The sequence below is a fragment of the Equus quagga genome, chromosome 12 (genome assembly GCF_021613505.1).
Source record: "Equus quagga isolate Etosha38 chromosome 12, UCLA_HA_Equagga_1.0, whole genome shotgun sequence".
NCBI classification, from domain to species: domain Eukaryota; kingdom Metazoa; phylum Chordata; class Mammalia; order Perissodactyla; family Equidae; genus Equus; species Equus quagga.
In genome coordinates, this window is record NC_060278.1 from 107,197,169 (window position 1) to 107,216,489 (window position 19,321).

Here is a 19,321-nt window from a genome sequence, read left to right on the forward strand (position 1 = left end):
TGGAGGACGCGCCCCAGATTCTCCTTGTTTTCTTTGACCCAGGTTGGTTGCCCACCGCTAAACGGGGAAGCCTGGGGTCGGTGTGGGAACGGCGGCACGAGGGGAGAGAAAAGGAAAAGCAGGTTAGGAGAAAGGCGGGAATAGAGCCGCCTCAACTAGCCCGCCCGGGAGGTGGGGGGCCAGGGCAAGCTGGGAAGGACTCCCCAAATCTCCCCTGGGGCGTCAGGAGCGCCCAAGTGGCCAAAGGCTTGTTGGACGGTGGGGCGCTTCTTGCGCCCCTCTGGGGACAGCCTGAGGTCTCCAACCTACTAGTGTCCAGGACGCACTACTGGATCCCCCCCCAGGTTTCCAGCTGCACACGCGAAGGGCACGGGTAAGTACTTGTTTTACGCTCTTTTTTCTCTCCTAGAGCGACTAGTGTTAAACCAGTTGGTCTTGGCCGGCGCCAAAACGTGGTTCGGAGGTGCGCGCGCCAACTTTAACAATACAAGGGCAGCCGCACTGTAGCGACACTGTTGCAATGTGCAAAAAGTAATCAGACTGGGATTGGGCGAGAACTCCGGAGACTGCTGGCTCCGGGGCAAGTCGTGCGCGCGGCGCTCAAGACACTTAGAACCTGGAGCCCAGGTCCCGGAGCTTCCAATCTGGAACCACGGGACCTCGGCACCAGTACCCCCCACGGCTGTGCACCAGTCCTGGCCGCCACCGCCCGCCTCCGGGCGCTCGCCGGGCCGGAGACGGCGGCAAAGGGTGTGCGCACCTGCCCGCGCGCCCCAGAGCCGACTTCTCCGGGCGGCCGGCGGTTCCCCACGAGTCACCCGCACTCGGAGGGCGAGCAGAGGAGGTACAGGAGTCGTGGGGGATACCCCTACAGGCTACTGGGGTTGGTGGCGCGAGCATGGTCACGTCGGGGCATCGCCAACCTTTGGGGCAGCTGGTCTGGCCACGAAGCTGGGCGCAGCTTGGCTGGAGAGGTCCCGGGCCGTTTGCGCAAGGCCCTGGGGGTGAAAGAGAGGGGCTAAGAGGCCCAAGAAGTGGTCGCCAGAGGAAAGGTAAAGCGGAATGGGCTGGAGGGGGTCGCATCTATCACACTCTAAGATGTGTCCCCAAAGAGCGGGGCACCCTCTGAGCTGGAGGAAAGGTGTTGGACTCGACGCAAGTCCTTGGGCGATCGGTCGAGAGGGGGCAGGGGCAGGCGCCGGCGCCGGCGGCTTCTCCAGCCTCGGGGAGGGGAGGCGGCGCGCACCGGCCATTTTCAGCTTGGGTGGAGCTAAGTTTGGAATCTGTAACCTGGAGGAGAAACTGTCCTGGTGTCCGAGCACAAAAACGGCCGCAGTCAGGTAACGCATCTTCGGTGCGGAGTGCGCCTTTCTCGCCAGTCCTGGGGGAGAACATTGATAAATGAAATGTATTAACAAAACCTCACCCGATTTGAAAATTGATCTTTTCTTGGTGCACGCGCGTCTCCTTTCCGCGCCGATGTGAGCTATTCTGATGAGAATGATTTGGAGGGAAAGTGAAGCATTTTGAGACTTGAAATGAAAAGACGGGTCGGGTTCTTAGACTCCTAAGAAAAGAACGCGACCAGAAGGAACACACTTTAAATGGTCTTCCTTCCAGGTGTCTTCCCTGAGAAAGGCGTCGCAGAGTCCCAGAACTTAGTTATTTTGGGCTGCGGCGCTGACGGATGGCTGCTGGAGCCGTTGTGGTGTTCCCTCGTGGTCCGGGACAGGCGGGTGCTAGGAGGGGGCTCCGCGGGGCGGCGAGCCGCCGCGGAAGTCTGGAGGCAGCCGAGGGCGTGCAGGGGGGCTGGGCATGCCCTGCCTTCAGCTGGAAAGTGTAAATTGCCTAAGTGACATGGAGCGCCTCAAAGTTGGAATTTCTGCTTGACGTAAACAGTGATACTCTGTTCCTTTCTGTGGCATTAAGTGTTCTGTTTTGCCTCTGGTATTGTCTTAGCAGCTTCAGTTCACCAAGTAAAACGTCCCTAGCGAATAGGCAGAAGCAGCTAGCGTCGTGGTGGGCTTCTTTGGTGGGCTTTTCAGTGTAGAGGCTACCTCCACAGATGCGCTAGTGTGAGGGACCGGTTTTCCTGCAGAGCTAGGTTTTTCATGAGAGAAATTAGCATGCTGCCTTGTTGCAGGATGAATATACAAGTTTTAAAAAGTCCTCAGCGCCCGGCCCCACCTCTCACGGAAGCCTGCATGCGGGAGGCTGCTTTCTTGACTGTAAGCAATATACCAGGTTCATGGTGGGGGGCGGGGGCGGCAGCTAGGAACACAGGCTCTCCTCCACAAGCCGCCTGATTGTGGAAACCTGTTACCCACCCACCCCTCCCCCACTCAGTTCCCCTCCCCCACTCAGTTCCCCTCCCCCGCCCCCTCCTTCCATCCTGGCTCCAGGGTGGAAAAGCCATTAGGTACCGTACAAAACAAGTGAGGACTACACCAGCCCCCGGGGAAAGTGCCCAGGACCCACCAGGAGAGGGCATTTTGCTACAGAGACGCTTCAAAACCTTTCTACCTGAGGCACTCGGGTTCAGCTGCCTTTCTATTCCAGAGTCATTGCTGGCAAGTTCTCCAAGCATTCCCAACTCACTAGTCTCCCAACTGGTCCTTTGTCTCACCCTGCTAAATGGGTTAGCATTTGAATAGGCTCACTCGCCCTTTCAACTCAGGCGGGTTCCGTCTGGTGAGGAAGTTCTCTCAAAGAACAGACCACGTAGGTGAATATCAGCCTGTTGTAATATTTCAAATGGAGAGAGAAACGAGGAGAGCAGAGCTGGTTAAAGGTGACAGTATGCACCAATATTGAGGATTTTCCCCTTTATGACACTAATCATTTGCTTAATGGAAATTGGCTTTTCCTTGGACAAAGGTGCTCTTAGAACTGAAATTTTTGAATTGGAAAATCATGCAGCAAAGTTCAAACTGTGTGTGGGGTCAATAGTCTAGTGCAGGTTTACTTCTAAAGTTTGCCTTACAAAACATGTTTATCAGAATTCAAGAATTGGGGATTTCAAAGTTTGGAATTCTTTTAAGATAATGTTTCTTGAAAGCTTTTTCCTCCCTGGAATTGCTCACAGCCCTTCGCTCTCTAGCCTTCATTTTTAGCAGCTGTGATAAAGTTTAATGAGGAAGCAAGCTGAAACTTTGGTGTTGGTAAGAATGAGGTCTTTTTTTAATAATCTGCATGGATTTTACTTAATTTTTGTGTATTATCACTGCTCCTAACGCAGAGGGAAGCTATTGAGCAGAAACTGAGCAGAAACCATGGTATTGGGGAAAGCAGTCTCTTAACAGAAAGGTGACCTATAGCAAAAGACAAATCACCAAAATCAAATCAAGCTTCCAGAGGCGAGTGATGTCATATGCCAGCTCAAGTACTGCCCTTCTCTTAAAAAGAGCCCAGCAAAGGGGACGAGATTCTCAAATGACATCTTTAATTCCCACGTTCCAGAATGAGGGACGGAGTTCGTTGTCCTACCCTGCAGGGTTTTGACATTAATGACTCTTTGCTAGACCCTGATGCCTCAGAGGTGGGCATCAGGATCTAAGATCTAAAGATCTAGCCTTGCTCCTGCCCAGCGGACTCGGCTCAGACCCAGCACCCCTCCGCCTCAGTCTCTTCGCATGGAAAATGAAGTAGCTCATGAGATGTTCCTAGCATCCTTTTCAGCTCCAAATACATGCAGGTTGATTAGTTTAAGAAGCCCAGTTACCCAATTTGATTCTATCAATGATTTTAACACTAATGAAGCCAAAACGTTTTCAAAGATTGATCAAATAAAAAGCACCAGTTGTGAAGAAATGTTTTGTGTTGATCTAATTTTGATTTGTCAAATCTGTTTTTGAATTGGTGGCAAAAATGGTTAAGAGGCCAGTTAGAGAATACAGAATTCCACTGTGTCCTGTTACTAACCTGAGAAAAACAGGCCATCCCCAAGCAGCCCTTTAGAGTTTGTCTTATGTGGGCTTGTGCTCACCACCTGCTCTCCCCGATCTTCGTGTCTGAAAACGAGCTTTCAGAGTGGGCGCCGACAGCCTGGAGCCGGCATTGCACTGAGCACTGCAGCCTGGAGATGCGAACGGCTCCGGGAGAGAGCAGACTGACAGCAACGAGGGTAACTGACCACAAGTGTTGAGTATATTATTTGGTAACACCTCTAAGTGTCCTGATTAGGCTAGACCTGAGAAAAGTGGCTCAGAGGCTGCAGCGAGTTAGGATAAATCAGTGTTCCCCACTTATTTTTTTTATTATCACTCCCTCCCAGGAGCTTTTTCAGACAATTTTTTCTTAATTGCTCCTTACCCATGACATTGTAATACCACAGATAGATATACTGTGTATCTGTTTCTGTACTGCAGGACCTTGGAACAGCTAATATTTTTTTGCACTCCCCCCAAAACACTTTTGCCTCTTTTGCAAATGCACGGGATAAACAAACCAATTGTTAAAAAAAAACTGGTTTATGTCAAATGAAGTGCTTTAACATCCCACTGTGTTTCATATTTTAACCTTGTTTCGGCCACATATTACAGGGCTGTCTGTAAGGGGAATTTGACTGATGTTTGTTTTCCCTTTTTTAAATCTCAGTTTGTTTTCTCCCCCCAAAGCCCCTGGTACCAATGCTGGTGCTAGTGCCCCGCCCATCCGCACAGCAGAGAAGCCAGAGTAAGCAGCCTAGTGACTTCGTTCTCCCCAGGGCAAGAGTCCGCAGTGCAGGGCCACCAACACCTGTTGACAGCGCTCAGCCAGTAGGGGCAGGACATCTGAGAGGAGCTGGCACCATGGCACCCCACACCCCCGCCCACTCCCGACTCCAGGGTAGAACTGGGGAGGCTGCCTTCCTGGCTTCATGTGTGGACACGACCTGTTTTTATTCTATGGGCTTATTAAGGGTGAGCATGTTCCAAGTTAACAGGTGAGGTCACAGCTATCAGAAAGGCCAGAGGAAGACGAGGCTGTGGGACAGTGGGGAGGTGGTAGCTCTAACGTGGGGGAGGATTTGAGGACAACAAAAGGAAACAAAGGTTTTGGGGGGTCACAGAAAAACTGGAAGATATAGGGAAATATGAGCACTGGGGAAGGAGAAGATAGGATTTGGAGGTGGGAGTCACAAAGCCCACAAATATTAGGGGTAGAAAGAATAGTTGGAAGAAATAGAGAGAAATTCAAGGAGAAAAAGGTTTAGGGAGACTCCATGACAACCTTCAGATATCTAGTGGCAGCTGGAGCAACGTGAGCTCAGCATTAGGAGGAGCATTCTTAATAGCCAAGGACGGCGATGGAGGGCACTAATGGGGATCTCAGATTGGCTATCCTGAATGTCACTGTCCCCCGACAGTCTTACAGACCTGGCCCAGAAATTTCAATTTCATAAGTGAGTGGAGTTTTCATGTATGTACCTCAATTGCTTCAACCAAACAGAAACATTTAAAATGTAAGAAATCTTGTTTTATAGTTCAAAACCTAAGTCTTGGATTTCAGTTCAGGGAGAGGCCCCAACTCTCAAACTTGAGGAGTGTGAGGGGCGCAGGGCCAAGGACTGCCAGCCAACTGAAGAAGACATGTTTCTCCTCCCCCCAGGCAAGAGCTGCTCTCTGAGTGCCCTGGCTTATGTTGCTGTCTCAATTAGAGTTCATTAGGAAAATGCGCTCTGGGTAATTGAGGTTGTGCGAGAAGGTGAAATATACCATTCCCCTTAAGTTCAAATCACATTGCCCAGAAGCCCCCAGGGTGCCTGGAATTTCCACCATGAATTACCGAAATTTTGAACAGAGCTTCCCTTAAAGCCAAATTTATCTCCTGGGATTCCCTCTCGCCATCTCCGCCCCGGCTTTTGCCCCTCTCTTAGTCCCTTCTCGTGGTACTGTTCATCTTTTCTGGAATGGCCGGCCACTTCTCCCCTTGAAATTCTCAGCTGCATCATCAGCTAGGCTGGAGAAGGAGTCTATAGCCCAGTTCAGGCGACTGTAGAAAATGTGGTGGTCAGCTGACAGTTGTGTGCCTGGCTGCGGTAGAGCTGGGCAGCCCTTCCAAGAAGAGGGCTGCTGAGTACAGCTAGTGAGCTGAGTGAAGGGGCCTGAATTCATGGTGGGGACCCCTGGCCTCTGGGGCTTCAGCATGGGGCTTTTTAGTCTGCAAAGATCAAGTATTTTCATAAGTGTGGTTTCTACTGTCTTTAATAAAAGCTCCGCGTCTGCTGCTAACCCTCCTCCATGTGAGGCATTTTCCCTTCAGTTGGCATTTGTCTGAAACAGCCTGGTCACGCAGACCCTTCTGCAGACAGCAGTAGGCTGCTGCTGCCTCCACCGGCCAAGGCTGGCAGAGGAGATGCTGGAAGGTAAAAGCCTGGGCGCAGCAAGTCTTAATTGAACAGTAATTAATTGAACAGCTTCAAAGTCTTATTGCTCCTCAGTCAGCACTCAGAAAACATTTGTTACTGGGAGGCTGAGAAACGCAATAGTTGCCTGAATTCTCTTTCCTATGTTCTCTCCTTTCTGCTTTTGCCTTTTCTTCACAACTGGTGAAAAGAGTCTCCTTTTCCTCATTTGAAAGAAACCCACAGACCACTAATGACACGAGTGGGATGCAGAGAAGGCTCTTCTGTAAACTGCTCCCCGCTCCCCCGCCCCCAGCACCGCAGGCTAGGAGGAGATGCCACTGCCAAAGATCATTTTTCCCGGTTTCTGCTCCCTTCCCTCTTGCCCACCTCCCCTCCCTCTCAAGGGACCCTCTTCTACTTTGCTTTCTCTTTCTTGGATACGGGGATGAATTAAGGAGAAAAGGTGACAGGCAGCTACTTAAAGTTTGGATGTGCTTTGTGCTTTTGGCAATGAGGAAGAACCCCAGATGTAAGTATACTAACAGGTGTCTGCTGCTTAGCACGCGTGCTGCCATGGAGGCATCAGTCCAGCAGTGACACTGAGTTTGGGAAGCCCAGGGCACCACATGGGGCTGCCAAGGATGAGAGCTACATCCCTGCAGGTGGCAATGGTGCCATTCAGAGAGTGAACAGTGAAGAAATACTTTCTTTCCATTTGGGGTTACTTATTTACAAAAAGCCAGCTGATTTGCTACAGTGGCATCTGGGCCGTTTAGTCTAACAGGCTGACTTTCCTTAGAAGTGCAGAGTTTAACTGAAACACGAGTAACATCTCCCATTCCTTTCTTAATTCAGCGAGTGTAGAAAATCTTTTCAAGCAGCTGAGTATAGACAATTTTCACGAAAGCTTCACCTGGATTTTGACAGCTATCCTTTCCTCCTCTAATGGCCTCAGCATCTCACACAGCCCTTCTCTCTTGCCCAGTCCCTGTGAGAACGGGGTCCAGAGCCCAGCGCGCAGCTCAGTCTGTCTTCAGGCACCCTGACTAGCCTGTCTGGCCTTCCTCCTCCTAGTCCGTGTGAACCCATTAACTGACTTTCCTTCCTTGTTCCTGCTTACTCCTATCAAAAATTTACCTCTTTCCCTGATAGAAATCCAACCAGAATTGGAAATATATGATCAAAGGTATTTTGCTATTATAAAATTATAATGGCAAACCTTAAAAGCTGTGCCCTGGTGGGGTTAGGCCTGGCCTGGGCTGCTCACCACAACCCATCGCTGGCCATCTCCATCCAGGGCAAGGCTATATTTCTGTCGTGAGCCGGCAAGATCGGCAGCCCCGAGTGGGCTCACCAGACGGTCCCACCAATCAGGGTGGCCCCCAGTCCACCCACCAGCTGATCACCCCCAGCTCTTACCATACTGGTTCTTCAGGTCCCTGTGGCCAGGCCACCAGCTAGAGTGAGTTAGTCAGCTCCTCAAACATCTGGCCACACTTCTGGAGTCTCTCGAGTCCCATTGCTGATGAACGGTGAAGTCTCAGCTCTGAACCCCACTCACCCAAGTGATTCAGGGTTTTCAGATTCTGGTGGACAATCGCTACAGAAAAATAAACAAGAGTGGACAAAGAGGGGAGCGTCAGAGTTAAATACTGGAATTTTTCTTTCTGGTCCTAATTTACCTTTAAAGTGATTCCTCTTCAAATCTAAGGGTCCTTACTCAGCCTAAAGCAGTGGTTTAAACGGGGGGCTATTTTGCCCCCCAGAGGACATTTGGCAAAGTCTAGAGACATTTTTGGCTGCTACAACTAAGGGGATGCTACTGGCATCTAGTGGGTAGACGCTAGGGATGCTGCTAAGCATCCTACAATGCACAGGACAGTCACCACAACAAAGCATTACCCAGCCCCCAATGTCAACAGTGCAGAGGCTGAGAAACCACGGTCTAGATTAGATGGGCTGACCGATTCTTCAATTCTTCCCTCTGGTATACCCCACCAGTCCCTTCCAAGCCCCCCGCTCTCTCCTGTGATGTCTCCCTTTTTCCTCTCCAGTGCTCCAAATGGTCAAGATTCTATTGCCAAATATATTTCTCCCCTTGAGGGTATTATCTGACCTAGTGACTTCATATCCTAAAAGGGAGGGCTGTCACTTTGAATTTAGGGTCTTTACCTTTCTTCTAAACTTCAGAGCCATCTTCTGAATAATAGGCTTTAAAAGTCTCCATCCAGACTGCCCATCCTTCTTTTCCCTCTGCCATGTCTAAAATAAAATTGGCTCCAGCTCTATGCCACTTCCTCCCAGATCCCCACCTCCCCTCAGTCTCACTCGTGTCCCATCATCCAGGTGCCAAACTTTGGCTACTCCACCTTTTGTGCCTTTCTAGCGCAGAAGTTTCTAGAGGGTCCTTTAAGATCCCTCAAGTCCCTTCCTTCAGCCTTCCTCTTTCCTTCGCTGAGTGTGGTTCTCTCTTCTTTAAAGGTCATGACCAGTCACAGCCCACTTTGTTCTCTTCATCAGCACCATCCTCTACACTGCTTCAGCTTTTCCTAAAACTAGGCTCGAATCTTCACTTGCAGGACAAAAAAGCTTCAACCTCTGCTCCATTTCCTACCAAAATAGCCTCAAAACTGCTTGCCCCGATATTCCATGGTATCCTCAGAGACATCCTAGCCAATTTTTCCTGCTTTCTCTCCCGCTGCTCCCCCAGGACCCCACAAGGTAGCCTGTGGTCTTTATCCAGCCATGTGCTGTTTTTCCTACCATTGGATCTTTGTTCCTGGTAGGCCAACGTCTCCCATCCCCCATATCTTCTATTCATAGCCAAGGCATTTTATCCCTCCATGGAGACCCATTTGAAACGCCATTTTCTCCATCAGGTCTCCCCCAATTGGAGGTCTTTTCTTTCGTTTTTATGCTGCTTTACCTTTAGGATGGAGGACTGGTATCTGCCCAGTCTTTATCCCCTCAACGCATGTGCTCTCCTGGCAAAGAACCAAGATACCAGAAGAGTACTGAACACAGGGGTCCCACAGGCCCAGGAGGATGTCGAACAAAGGCACCCTCTACCCATTCCTTGATGAATAATACTTTGGGAAAGAGCCCAAGTGAAGTGGGCCGAGCGCGAGGCCTGGCGAGAGCAAGCCATCCCTTTGGGGCCCCTGTCGCGGCATCCCTGGAGCTCCAACCCCAACGTCTACTGACCTTCCACTTTCGCAGGGCTCAGCATCCCTGGGGCATCAACTCCTTATCCATCTGAGGCTGCTGCTCTGCATTGGGGCAGTAAGCCCTCTCCCTCCTCGGGATCCTGGTCCTTTGCCCCAGGCCCTGGAAATCTTCTTCCTCCTGGATTTGCCCCAGTGACAGTTGAGTAGGTTTGCTCACCGCCATCAGCGAGACCAAGGGTTGGCCCCTGAGAGCCACCAACCTCCCATTCTAGTCCTTGTGACTTGTGGCATCAGGAAGAGTGACCCCCACGGCACCAGCCAGCCTCGTGGCGTCCCAGGCCTGGCCGCCATACGCCCGCCCACCGACCGCTTCCAACCACCCCAGCAACACAACCTCTTAGGGCGTTCCAACGCGGCGCCCCCTATTGGACCTCCCCCTCATATCCGGTTTCCGGTCCGGTACCCCCTGCTCATTCGCCAGGCAGCCTTGATTGACGTGACCCCAGCCCAATGGCTGACCCAGCGCTGAGGTCGGTGGGGAGCGAGTTGACTCTTGTGACCCAGTTGGCCCATTTAGTGGATGGCCAAGTGGCTGAGCCGGTGCGTGTAGGGATAGTTGGTGAAAGTTTGAACCAAAGTTCAGTGTTGGTATTTGGAAGTGTGTAGACTCATAGAGCTGAGATGATACGCCTTTGGGGGGCCCCAAACATTACTCGGGATCCGACTTTATCAGCTCTCCTCTGTGCAGTGTGGCCACGGGATGGTGGATGCGGGGGCAACGATGCACAGTAGCTGTGGTCCCCTCGTTCTAAGAGGGGTGCGTTAGACTTAACGAGATTGGACCGTGCGTGGTTTGCCGCCTGTGCTTCATAGATACAGCGATCCAGGTGGTGTGCCCCGCTTGCCGCAGCCCACCCGATGTAACACTCGTCCCACCATCCTTCCCTCCCCCGCTGGGGGGGGGGGGCCTACCGCCGGCCCCCCTGCCTAGCCGCCTTGCGCCCAAAGGTGGCTGGTATCACCCGCTAGTGAGACAGACCTGATGCCTCTGTCCCGCGTTTTATGTGATCTACAAGTAGCATTTTTTTCCCGGGGTTCAAATCCTTCGCAGACCCCAGACCCAGAGCACTAGGCATGCACGCGCTGAGCCCACCCAGGTGGTTCAGGTCTTTACCCCGGCAGGCTCTGAGCCCTCCACGCTCTACGGCGATGGGAGCGCAGCCGGGCGACCGTTGGGTTTGTGGCCGGGCTTAGTGCCGCCTCAGCGGACGCTAGCAGTGGAAAAGTAAAGCGGCTGCCCTGGGAGACCCATGGCGAGAGGACAGGGGACAGAGGGGTGCTGGAGAGGAGCTGGAGAGGAACTAGAGGAGCCGACTGACCGACCCTGCAACCGGTGCCCGAGGCTCGGAGCAGCAAGCGGCTGCCGGCACGGCACGGTGTCTTTGGGTTCGGCGCGCACAGAGTTGTCCAGACTCTCAGACCACCCTAAACTAGCCATAACTCCCAACCAAAATCCCCTTTAACTCTTCCCCAGAACTCAGGGCTCCACTCATGGGGTCCTGGTGTACATCCTGCGGCCCCCGCCCCGACCCCTCTTCCGAACCGCGGCGGCTACCGCTTGGAGGGTCTCCATGGTACGCGCCCGAGACCCTCTTATTCTCCTGAATCATCGTCCACATAAACGGAGGAGAAAACCTCCTGCGCCACCCTAGGCTACTACGGAGACCCCAAGACTGTGGTGGGGATGGGGAACATCAAAGTGCTTTACAAAGGAGCCAGCCTCGGCAAGCCGGCAAACAAAAACTGCAGAAGCCAGGGAAAGTACCCCGAAGCGTTTTGAAAACAAATTGTGTGCGCACATTTGGCAGCCCCTCACCCCTCACCTCCTGTCCACCCCGCTGGTGGGCTCACGACCACCTGTCGCATATCCGCTGCGCGCCCTTGCCCCCTTCCCACGCGCCCAAAGCCTTGCGCTCTGGACTTGGGGCTCAGGATCCGAGGCTGCACAGGGCTGGGGGCTGCGGCTTGGGTTCAGGGGTATTCTGAGGTGATGAAACCCTCCTGCAGTCCCCCCTCCCCCCGAGAAGAGTCAGTTGGGTCCGGGAGGGAGGGTTTCAGCTCCTGCGCTCAAGCAGCTCAGGGCCCACGTCTTGCGTCACGTGTCCCGCAACGCAGGAGAGCTCTCTGGCCAGGGGAGAAAGACTCCAAATCAGTCAGGGAGAGGCGTGGAAGGAGCCAAAACGTCCCTGCGAGGCCTGCGCTCAACAGCCCCCTTACCCAAAGTCCGGGGCTGTCGGCGCCAGGATCCGGCTCCTAGAGCCGCCTGGGCACCAGGGCCGGCGTCCCCTGGTGGCAGAGAGAGAGCACTACGAACGATTTTCGGACCGAATCGGCACGCTCCTCAGATCCAAGCAGGCGGGGCCGGCCTGGAGCAAAGAGACAGAGAGGAGGGGACAAGGGCAGGCCAAAGGGGGCCAGGGGGGCAGCCTGAGGGGATAAAAAGTGGCCAGGGAGGAACCAAGACTACCAGCAACAAATAGCGTTGCTTCTGCCACGGTCTAGGGTGTGAGGCCCTGACCCTCCAGACCTCACAGAGGTTTGGAAAGTGAAATTGGAGAACTTTCTAGCTAGTACTTTGATTTTTTTTTAAATATTTTTTTTTCACCCTAGTTTGGTTGGGTGCTCCGTTTTACGGGGCCCCAAGTTTATTTTAAGAGTCCGCCACCGTGTTATGGGCTTGCGCAACTGCCTCGACGGCAATAATATGTCAGGACAACGCGATATCCCCCTTGAACTCGGGGAACAGCCCGAGCAGCCATCTTTGGAGGCCCCAGGGGCAGCTGCCCCCAGTGCTGGGCCTGGCCCAGCCGAAGAGATGGAGACCGAACCGCCTAACAGCGAGCCCATCCCCATCGAGATTGAAGGCGAGGCCTGTGGACCCCAAGAGGTCTCCAGGCCCAACTTCCAGAGCCTTGGCCAGGCCATCGAGGAAGTCCGGGTCCATGGAGGCTACAGCCCACCTCCTGAGGAAGCCATGCCCTTCGAGGTTGAGCAGCCCAGCATGGGAGCCTTCTGGCCTACCCTGGAGCAGCCTGGAGACACCTCTAAGGCCCAAGCAGACCTTGGGGCCTTCGGCCCAGCACTCCTGGAGCCCGGAGCCTTCCGTGATGCCAGCCCAGGCCTGGGAGGCTACAGCCCTCCACCAGAAGAAGCCATGCCCTTCGAGTTTGAGCAGCCTGGCCAGGGAGGCTGCAGCCAACCTCTCTTGCAGGTCTCAGACCTTGCTCCAGGAGGTCCAGGGGCGGGGGTCTCCAGCCCTCCACCCGAGGAGCCCCAAGCCCTCAGGCCCCCAAACGCAGGCTTTAGAGGAAGCTGCAGCCCTCCCCCTGAGGAGGCTATGCCATTTGAGTTTGATGGAGCAGCCTTTGGGGACGACAGCCCACCCCCTGGGCTCCCCCGAGCTATCCCTCAAATCGACGGCGGTGATGGCGGCCAGTTCACGGCAGTCGCGATCCCGAGTGAGGTCTTCCTCACTCCCACCGCGAACGAGCCCCCCCTCTGGGTCTCAGGCGCCATCGGCAGCCCATCCCGAGAGGCTGTCAGACCTCCTTCACACTTCGTGGGTAACAGCCCCCCGATGGAGATCTCCGGACCCCCGCTCGAGATTGGCAGCACCCCCGTTGGGGTCGACGACACTCCCGTCAACATGGACAGCCCCCCAATCGCGCTTGACGACCCGCCCATCGAGGTCTCCAGAGCCCCAGTTAAGAGAGCGCGAGCGGAGGGAGAGGGACCCCCAGTTGAGGGAGAAGCAGCCGAGATGGAAAGAGGCTCAGCCGCCGCTTCCGCGGAGGGAGGAAAAGTCTCCTCTCCCGGGGAAGGAGCCCCTGCCGCTGGGGCCGCTCCCGCGGTCCCTGCCTCTCCTGCCGCCGGGGCAGCCCCAGCCGCTCCTGACGCTCCAGCCGCCAGGGCAGCCCCTGCCGCCCCAGCCGCTCCTGCCGCCAGGGCAGTCCCTGCCGCCCCAGCCGCTCCTGCCGCCCGGGCAGCTCCTGCTGCCCCTGCCTCTGGAGCCCGACCTAAGCTCCGTTTCCTTAGACCCCCCAGCCCCGAGATCCAGGCTGCCGATCCGCCTACTCCGCAGCCTACTCGCGCGTTTGCCTGGCGGGGCAGGTCTGAGCGCGGCCGCGACGACGACGAAGGGTCGGTCACCAGCAGCGGAGACGAATCCGACGATGGGACCTCCGGATGCCACCGCTGGGTGCAGCCCCGGCGAAATCGCCGCCGCCGAAAGCCCCGGCGCAACTTGCTCCGCAACTTCCTCACGCAAGCTTTCGGAGGCTGCTTCGGTGGATCTGAGAGCCCCCAGCCCAAAGCCCCGCGCAGCCCCAAGGTCAAGAAGGTTCCTCTGGCGGAGAAGCGCAGACAAATGCGCAAGGAAGCCCTGGAGAAGCGTGCTCAGAAGCGCGCAGAGAAGAAACGCAGCAAGCTCATCGACAAGCAACTCCAGGACGAAAAGATGGGTTACATGTGTACGCACCGCCTGCTGCTTCTAGGTAATGTGGCGGACTCTGCCCGCGGGGAGCAGGGCCGCCGGGGGACCCGGGAGGGGGTGGCAGGGCTGCCCGGTGGGGCTCGGGGCCTGGCAGCGGGAGGAGGAGGTCTGGGTAAAAGCAGGAAGAGCCTGCTAGAAAGTTCCAGTGAGGGGCCCTAACTTTGCCCCGGGAGTGGGAGAGGGGCTCGGGTGGGTTTGGGTGGCCGAAGTATGTGCCCTCTAGGGAGAAAAGTGGTGCCGTACAACAATGAGGGTCGTTTCCAGCTGGACAAGCCAGCGCCAGCGACCGTAAGATGCCCGCGAGTCCTGGGGTGGGGGCCGGCAAGAAAGGCGGGGGCTTCAGGTGAGCCTGGAACTGCTGCGGAGGGGCCCCGGGGTTTCCCTGGCCAGGCTGGTTGGGGCTACCGTGGGTTGGGGTCGTTGGGGAAGCTGCGTCCCTCCTCGCCTGGCACGGCTGCTTGGACTCAGATAGCTTGTTGTTGGTGTGTGTTGGTGTCCATATTGTGTCCGCCTGTGCATGATATGCTCAAGCGTCCTCCAGTTCCCACCCCCACCCCCACCCCGGCTCTCCCAAATTACCCGCCGACTGTGTACTTGTACCGGGGAACGGGCTGTCTTGTGTTTTGCGCCATGGTGCAGGCAGAAACTTTCCGTGTTCGCACACTGTGGTGGTACCTGTGTGCTGGCGCTCTGCGGCGGGCGGCGCGAAAAATGCGGAGGAGAAGGTGGTGGGACATCTTGGGTAACAAGTTGGGCCACTGGCTGGGGGACGAGGGGACCGCCTCCCGCCGGCCTCCATAACCTTTTTTCTGTATGTCTTTTCTCTCTTTTTTCCCTTTGCGCTAAGCGTTTCCTCACTTCACATTCGTTCGCCAAACCCTCCCGCCTTTACGGTTGAAAAACCAGACACTCAGGTATCTGGGGCGTCCGGGGCTACGCACATAAGTTTGGTATTCTGCACACATTCGGCTCACCTGAATGGGGGGTGGGGGGGAGGAGGGGGAAAAAGACACTTAACCTGCCGTAGGCAAGTCTGGATCCAAAACCACACTGGGCTGGTTCCAAGGGGGTGGGCGTGGCTATGTTTAAAAAATATGAAATCATGTTTTTCCTAGGGAAGAGCCTGAGGTAAGCCAATCACTTACGGATTTATAAAGAGCACAGTAGGAGGGGCTTGGTTTAAAAAGAGAGGGGTTATGCGTTGTGAGTGGGATGCGGTCTTGTGTTTGAAATGCAATTAAAATAAAACTAAAAAAAAATGCTTTCGAGTGTATTTTAAGTGTGTGGACCAAATGTGGTAAAACTGTGAATATGACTTATGAAATATGTAAATATTTGCATGTGAATGTTTTCAAGCAGTTTTAGCTGGGGGCAAAGAGGCTCAAAGGTAAGATCCTCTGCAAATGGGCTTGGGATACCGAAGAAGGTCTTGCGTTCATAATCCTCTTAGAAGGGTACCTTTGGTGCCCCCACCTTCCCCCTCCTTCTCGCCTCACTTTTTCTACCTGCAGCGCCCGCTCCCCTCTCCAGGACCCCCTTCCTCCCGCCACCACAAGCCCCTGTCCCCTATCTCCAAATCCTTCCCTGGCCCTTCCCACTTGTCCCGCCTCCCACTGTCCCCTCCTCAATACCCTCCTTAGCTCAAATCTGGGGCGTGGACTTCTGTGCCACAGTTAGTAAAACCAGCAATTAGCAGCAATGATCTGAATGTGGGGCTTAAATGAAAATTTCAAAACTGACGCTCCACAATCTTGATTTCTTCATTTTATTCTCTAATACCTTTCAAGGGACTTCAGGATCACAATTTCTAAGGCTGTGCTACATTTGTTTGTTGAATATTTTATAATGTGATGGTTTTTATTAATGACATTATGGACCTAACTGTATGCTATTGTGACGTGTGTCTCTCACAAATCACAGTTTTAAATGTGATGGTCATTTTATTGATGCCAACCAGGGAAATAATGACATCATTTTCCCAAAAGCATACAAAAGGAAGATAGTTTTAAATTTCAGATGTCCCAGCCACAGAGCCTTAAGTGACAGTGCCCCCATTTTCCTGCAGACAACTGGTTTTGCCATAACAGTTCCGTTTCCATATTCCACATGTTGGTCTAGGAAGCAAACCTGTGATGGAGAGAAGACAAAACTGGGTGCAGAAGGAGAGCCAAGGGAGAGTGTGCACTTGATCCCTGGTTAGCATGTCCCTTACGTGCTGGGGCCTCAGTTCCCTCATTGTGGAATGAAGCTTTCCCAGCAGACTTTCTCCTCTAAAATCGCTTTTGCTCTAGGTCTTAAGTGCTCTATCCTGAGGGTCTGGGGAGAGGGGAGCTCAGTTCACTCAAATCAGGAATGGAGGCTTATACCATAGATTATGCCAACATCATCTCTGCAGCAAACTGTCCATGTCTGGGGCCAAGTCTTAAGAATACTAGAAAATTCCCTTGCTTACCCTTATTTTGTATCAGGGGAGGAAATCAACCTTAATAAAAGGAAGTTTGCTGGGGTCACCCTGCCATTGTCCTGGCTCTGCTCCCAGGGTGCTCGTTTGGATGCAGTGTAGTCCAGGAGACTAAACCTCAGGCCATGTCTAGCATGAACCTGAATTCAGATAGCCAGTGTCACCTACTGTGGCAGTGCGATTTGTCAAGCCAGGCTAATTTCTAATCAAGCTTCATTTTGCAAAGTGACGAGAGAGGTGCCCCATCTGGGTTTGAGTTACCAAATGAGGAGGGGGAGGAGGAAGACTGACATGTTTAGGAGAAGACTTTTTACTAACATTCTAGTCCCAACTTAGGAAACAAGATGTCCGTATATTCTCACCACTGAAAATGCAGATCAGATGACCATCCTTTGATATGGTTCCTAATTTGTGACGTGCAGATTCATTTGTTGCTTTAAAAATGTGCGAGAGTGTGTGCTTGTGTATATACCCTCTCCATTTTTATTGCCCAAGCAGCCTAACCATATCACAAGGAATCTTAAAAAGGAAGATGGATGGATGGATGGATAGATAATCAAGAATATGACTAAAATTCTGGTATATCTTAGAGTTGAAGCCTTTTTCCTACTCAGCACTACCCAATAATAGGCTGTTTCCATGTTTCTGTTGCCCTTTAGAAGTTGATGGCTTAAACATGGTTTTTGAAACCTAATTTGAGTGTGATTTTTCTCTTTTTTAAGAATTGAAGGCCGCTAAAATGTCTTAGTATCTGCTGCCTTTATTAAAATTGTGCAGGCAAATGGTGTATATAATAATGGCCATTCTGCCATGACACTGTATTTATACAGGGAATCTCAATTAATTGCATGATAACTTATTTATGCCACCCAGGTACGCCCGTGATGCACCGCCTCCCATCCTGCAGGAGTGCCTTTTTCTTTTTTTCCCCAATACAGCCGTTTTTCCATATTCAAAATGCCTCCAGTGAGCTGTTTGGTGCAGTGGGAAGGACATGGCTTACCATGGCACAAAATTTTTAGCCTTAAGAGAGACTTTTATGATTTTTCATTCTCTGCCTCCCAGTAGTATTTCATGCTTCTCAAAGGCTGAAATTCTTCCGTGCCTTTTCAAATCGGATTTCCCATAGATTTCTCTCAAAAAAAACTTTTTGCTATACATCTAGGTTAATTTTTATAATTCCCCATATTGTATATACCATGGAAAACTGGTATTAAGCAAAGAAAAGTGGGGTATATTGTCTTTCTGTGTATGTCCTCCTGACTTGAAAGGGACAGGCTCACTGCCTTCAGTTATTAGTAACCAGTAATAGTAATGATTACGCATAATGATAGCACATTCTTATGGTATTTTTAAAAGCCTTTCATCGAGTCACATTTGTCCTTTGAAACAGCCTTGGGCAATAAAAACGTGATAGGATCCCATTTCATAGGCAAATAAACCAAAAGCTCAGAGATTAAATGTCAGGGACTTTTGCTCAGAGACTGCAAGGTGAGTGAAGGGGACTAGAGTTTCTAGTTCAGGAAGGACCCTGCTTAGTAAAAATGTGGTAATAAGCTAGAAAGCATTATTTAAATGTAAAGCATGATTATTGCACGTGTACTTGTGCTCTTAAAGTCCCTTGTCAGCTGACAGGTGTCTAGCCGTCTTCTGCTTTCTGAGTTACAGCCAACCCTGACAGATCCCTGGTTATAAATGTCCATTGAGTGTACGTGAAACGTGAGCTCCCCAGTCTGAGGTACCTGTCACTGCTATGGTCATGGTGAGTTTCCACATTTGCTTTAACTCATCTGCCAACACTGCAGTCTTCGTTTGTTTGTTGGGCTTTCCTTTCTTTTTTTTAAGGCAGATTTTCTTGAAAGTCTTTGTAAAATCCCCCAGGAGTTTTCAGCAGGGCCTAAGCTTTCCTCCTTACTCAGATTTCCACTGAAAAAAAAAAAAACTAATAATAATTTTAAAATGCACTTGCTCTCATGCATAGCTCCCCTACAGTTTTAGTGTTAGCATGTAACAGACTGTTTGGAATCCTGGCCTGGATCTAATGATCCTGTTAAAGTAACTCTTGCTCCATATTTTTCATAGTGATTATTTTTTAAAAGTATTCCTTACTTTTAGTCAGGGCTAATTCCTAGTTAGCAAGAGTCAGTGCATAATCTTAGAAATCACCTTTGACTTTTATGCAGGAAGGTTGGTATTAAGCAAAAAATAAGTTTATTTGTAGAGAAGGTGACCTAACTGCCTAGATTTGAAATTCCCATGCCAGCCATGCCTCTCCATTTGACCGAATAAAATTTACCCCTCATCCCCAGCAAAGTTGTGGCTCTTCACATGCCTCTGCATAAAGTAACTTTTAGGAGACACGTAAATAGCGAATGAATATTGATCTCTACACTTCTTGGTTCCTATAACCTGTGGCAAAAGTGGCGTTCTTCCCAAGACCACCTTGTGCCTCCCTGGGTTCCTAACGGAATGTGAAATTAACATGCCAGTTCTCCAATTTAAATCAAATTTCTCAGGAAGAGTAGCAATCTTCAAGATAGAAAGGGCAGGGCCAATGGATATGAGATGGTCCCCACTATCAATTAAAACAATTAGTCGGGGAGGGAACTAAAAGCATTGGTCAGTCTAATTAACTGTCTCCAGCCCTGGTGGCCCCCCAGTAATAGGGACTCTGAGACTCTGGCCCTGCTAACACTCACCTTAACAAATGTCATTGAGTTTGACTGAAAGGGTCTTTGTCCCGTCAGATTCCTATTCTGGCCTGTGGTCACCCTGGGCATAAGATCATGATCTTTTCAGGAAGTAAGAGAAAA

At 52.0% G+C, this 19,321-nt stretch overlaps 1 protein-coding gene across 3 annotated transcripts in view; it reads left to right on the forward strand.

Moving 5' to 3' along the window:
* Positions 1-12,226: 12,226 nt before the first annotated feature.
* LOC124248468 (guanine nucleotide-binding protein G(s) subunit alpha isoforms XLas-like) overlaps positions 12,227-19,321 on the forward strand; it is a 54,190-nt gene continuing 47,095 nt past the window's right edge. For 2 of the 3 annotated variants that reach the window (XM_046678480.1, XM_046678481.1), the window contains exon 1: positions 12,517-14,048. In XM_046678480.1, the coding sequence (XP_046534436.1) occupies positions 12,530-14,048 (1,519 nt within the window). In that variant the 5' untranslated portion in view covers positions 12,517-12,529. Of the gene's footprint in view, positions 14,049-19,321 lie in introns of all 3 variants that reach the window. The other variant, XM_046678479.1, reaches the window with a different exon arrangement.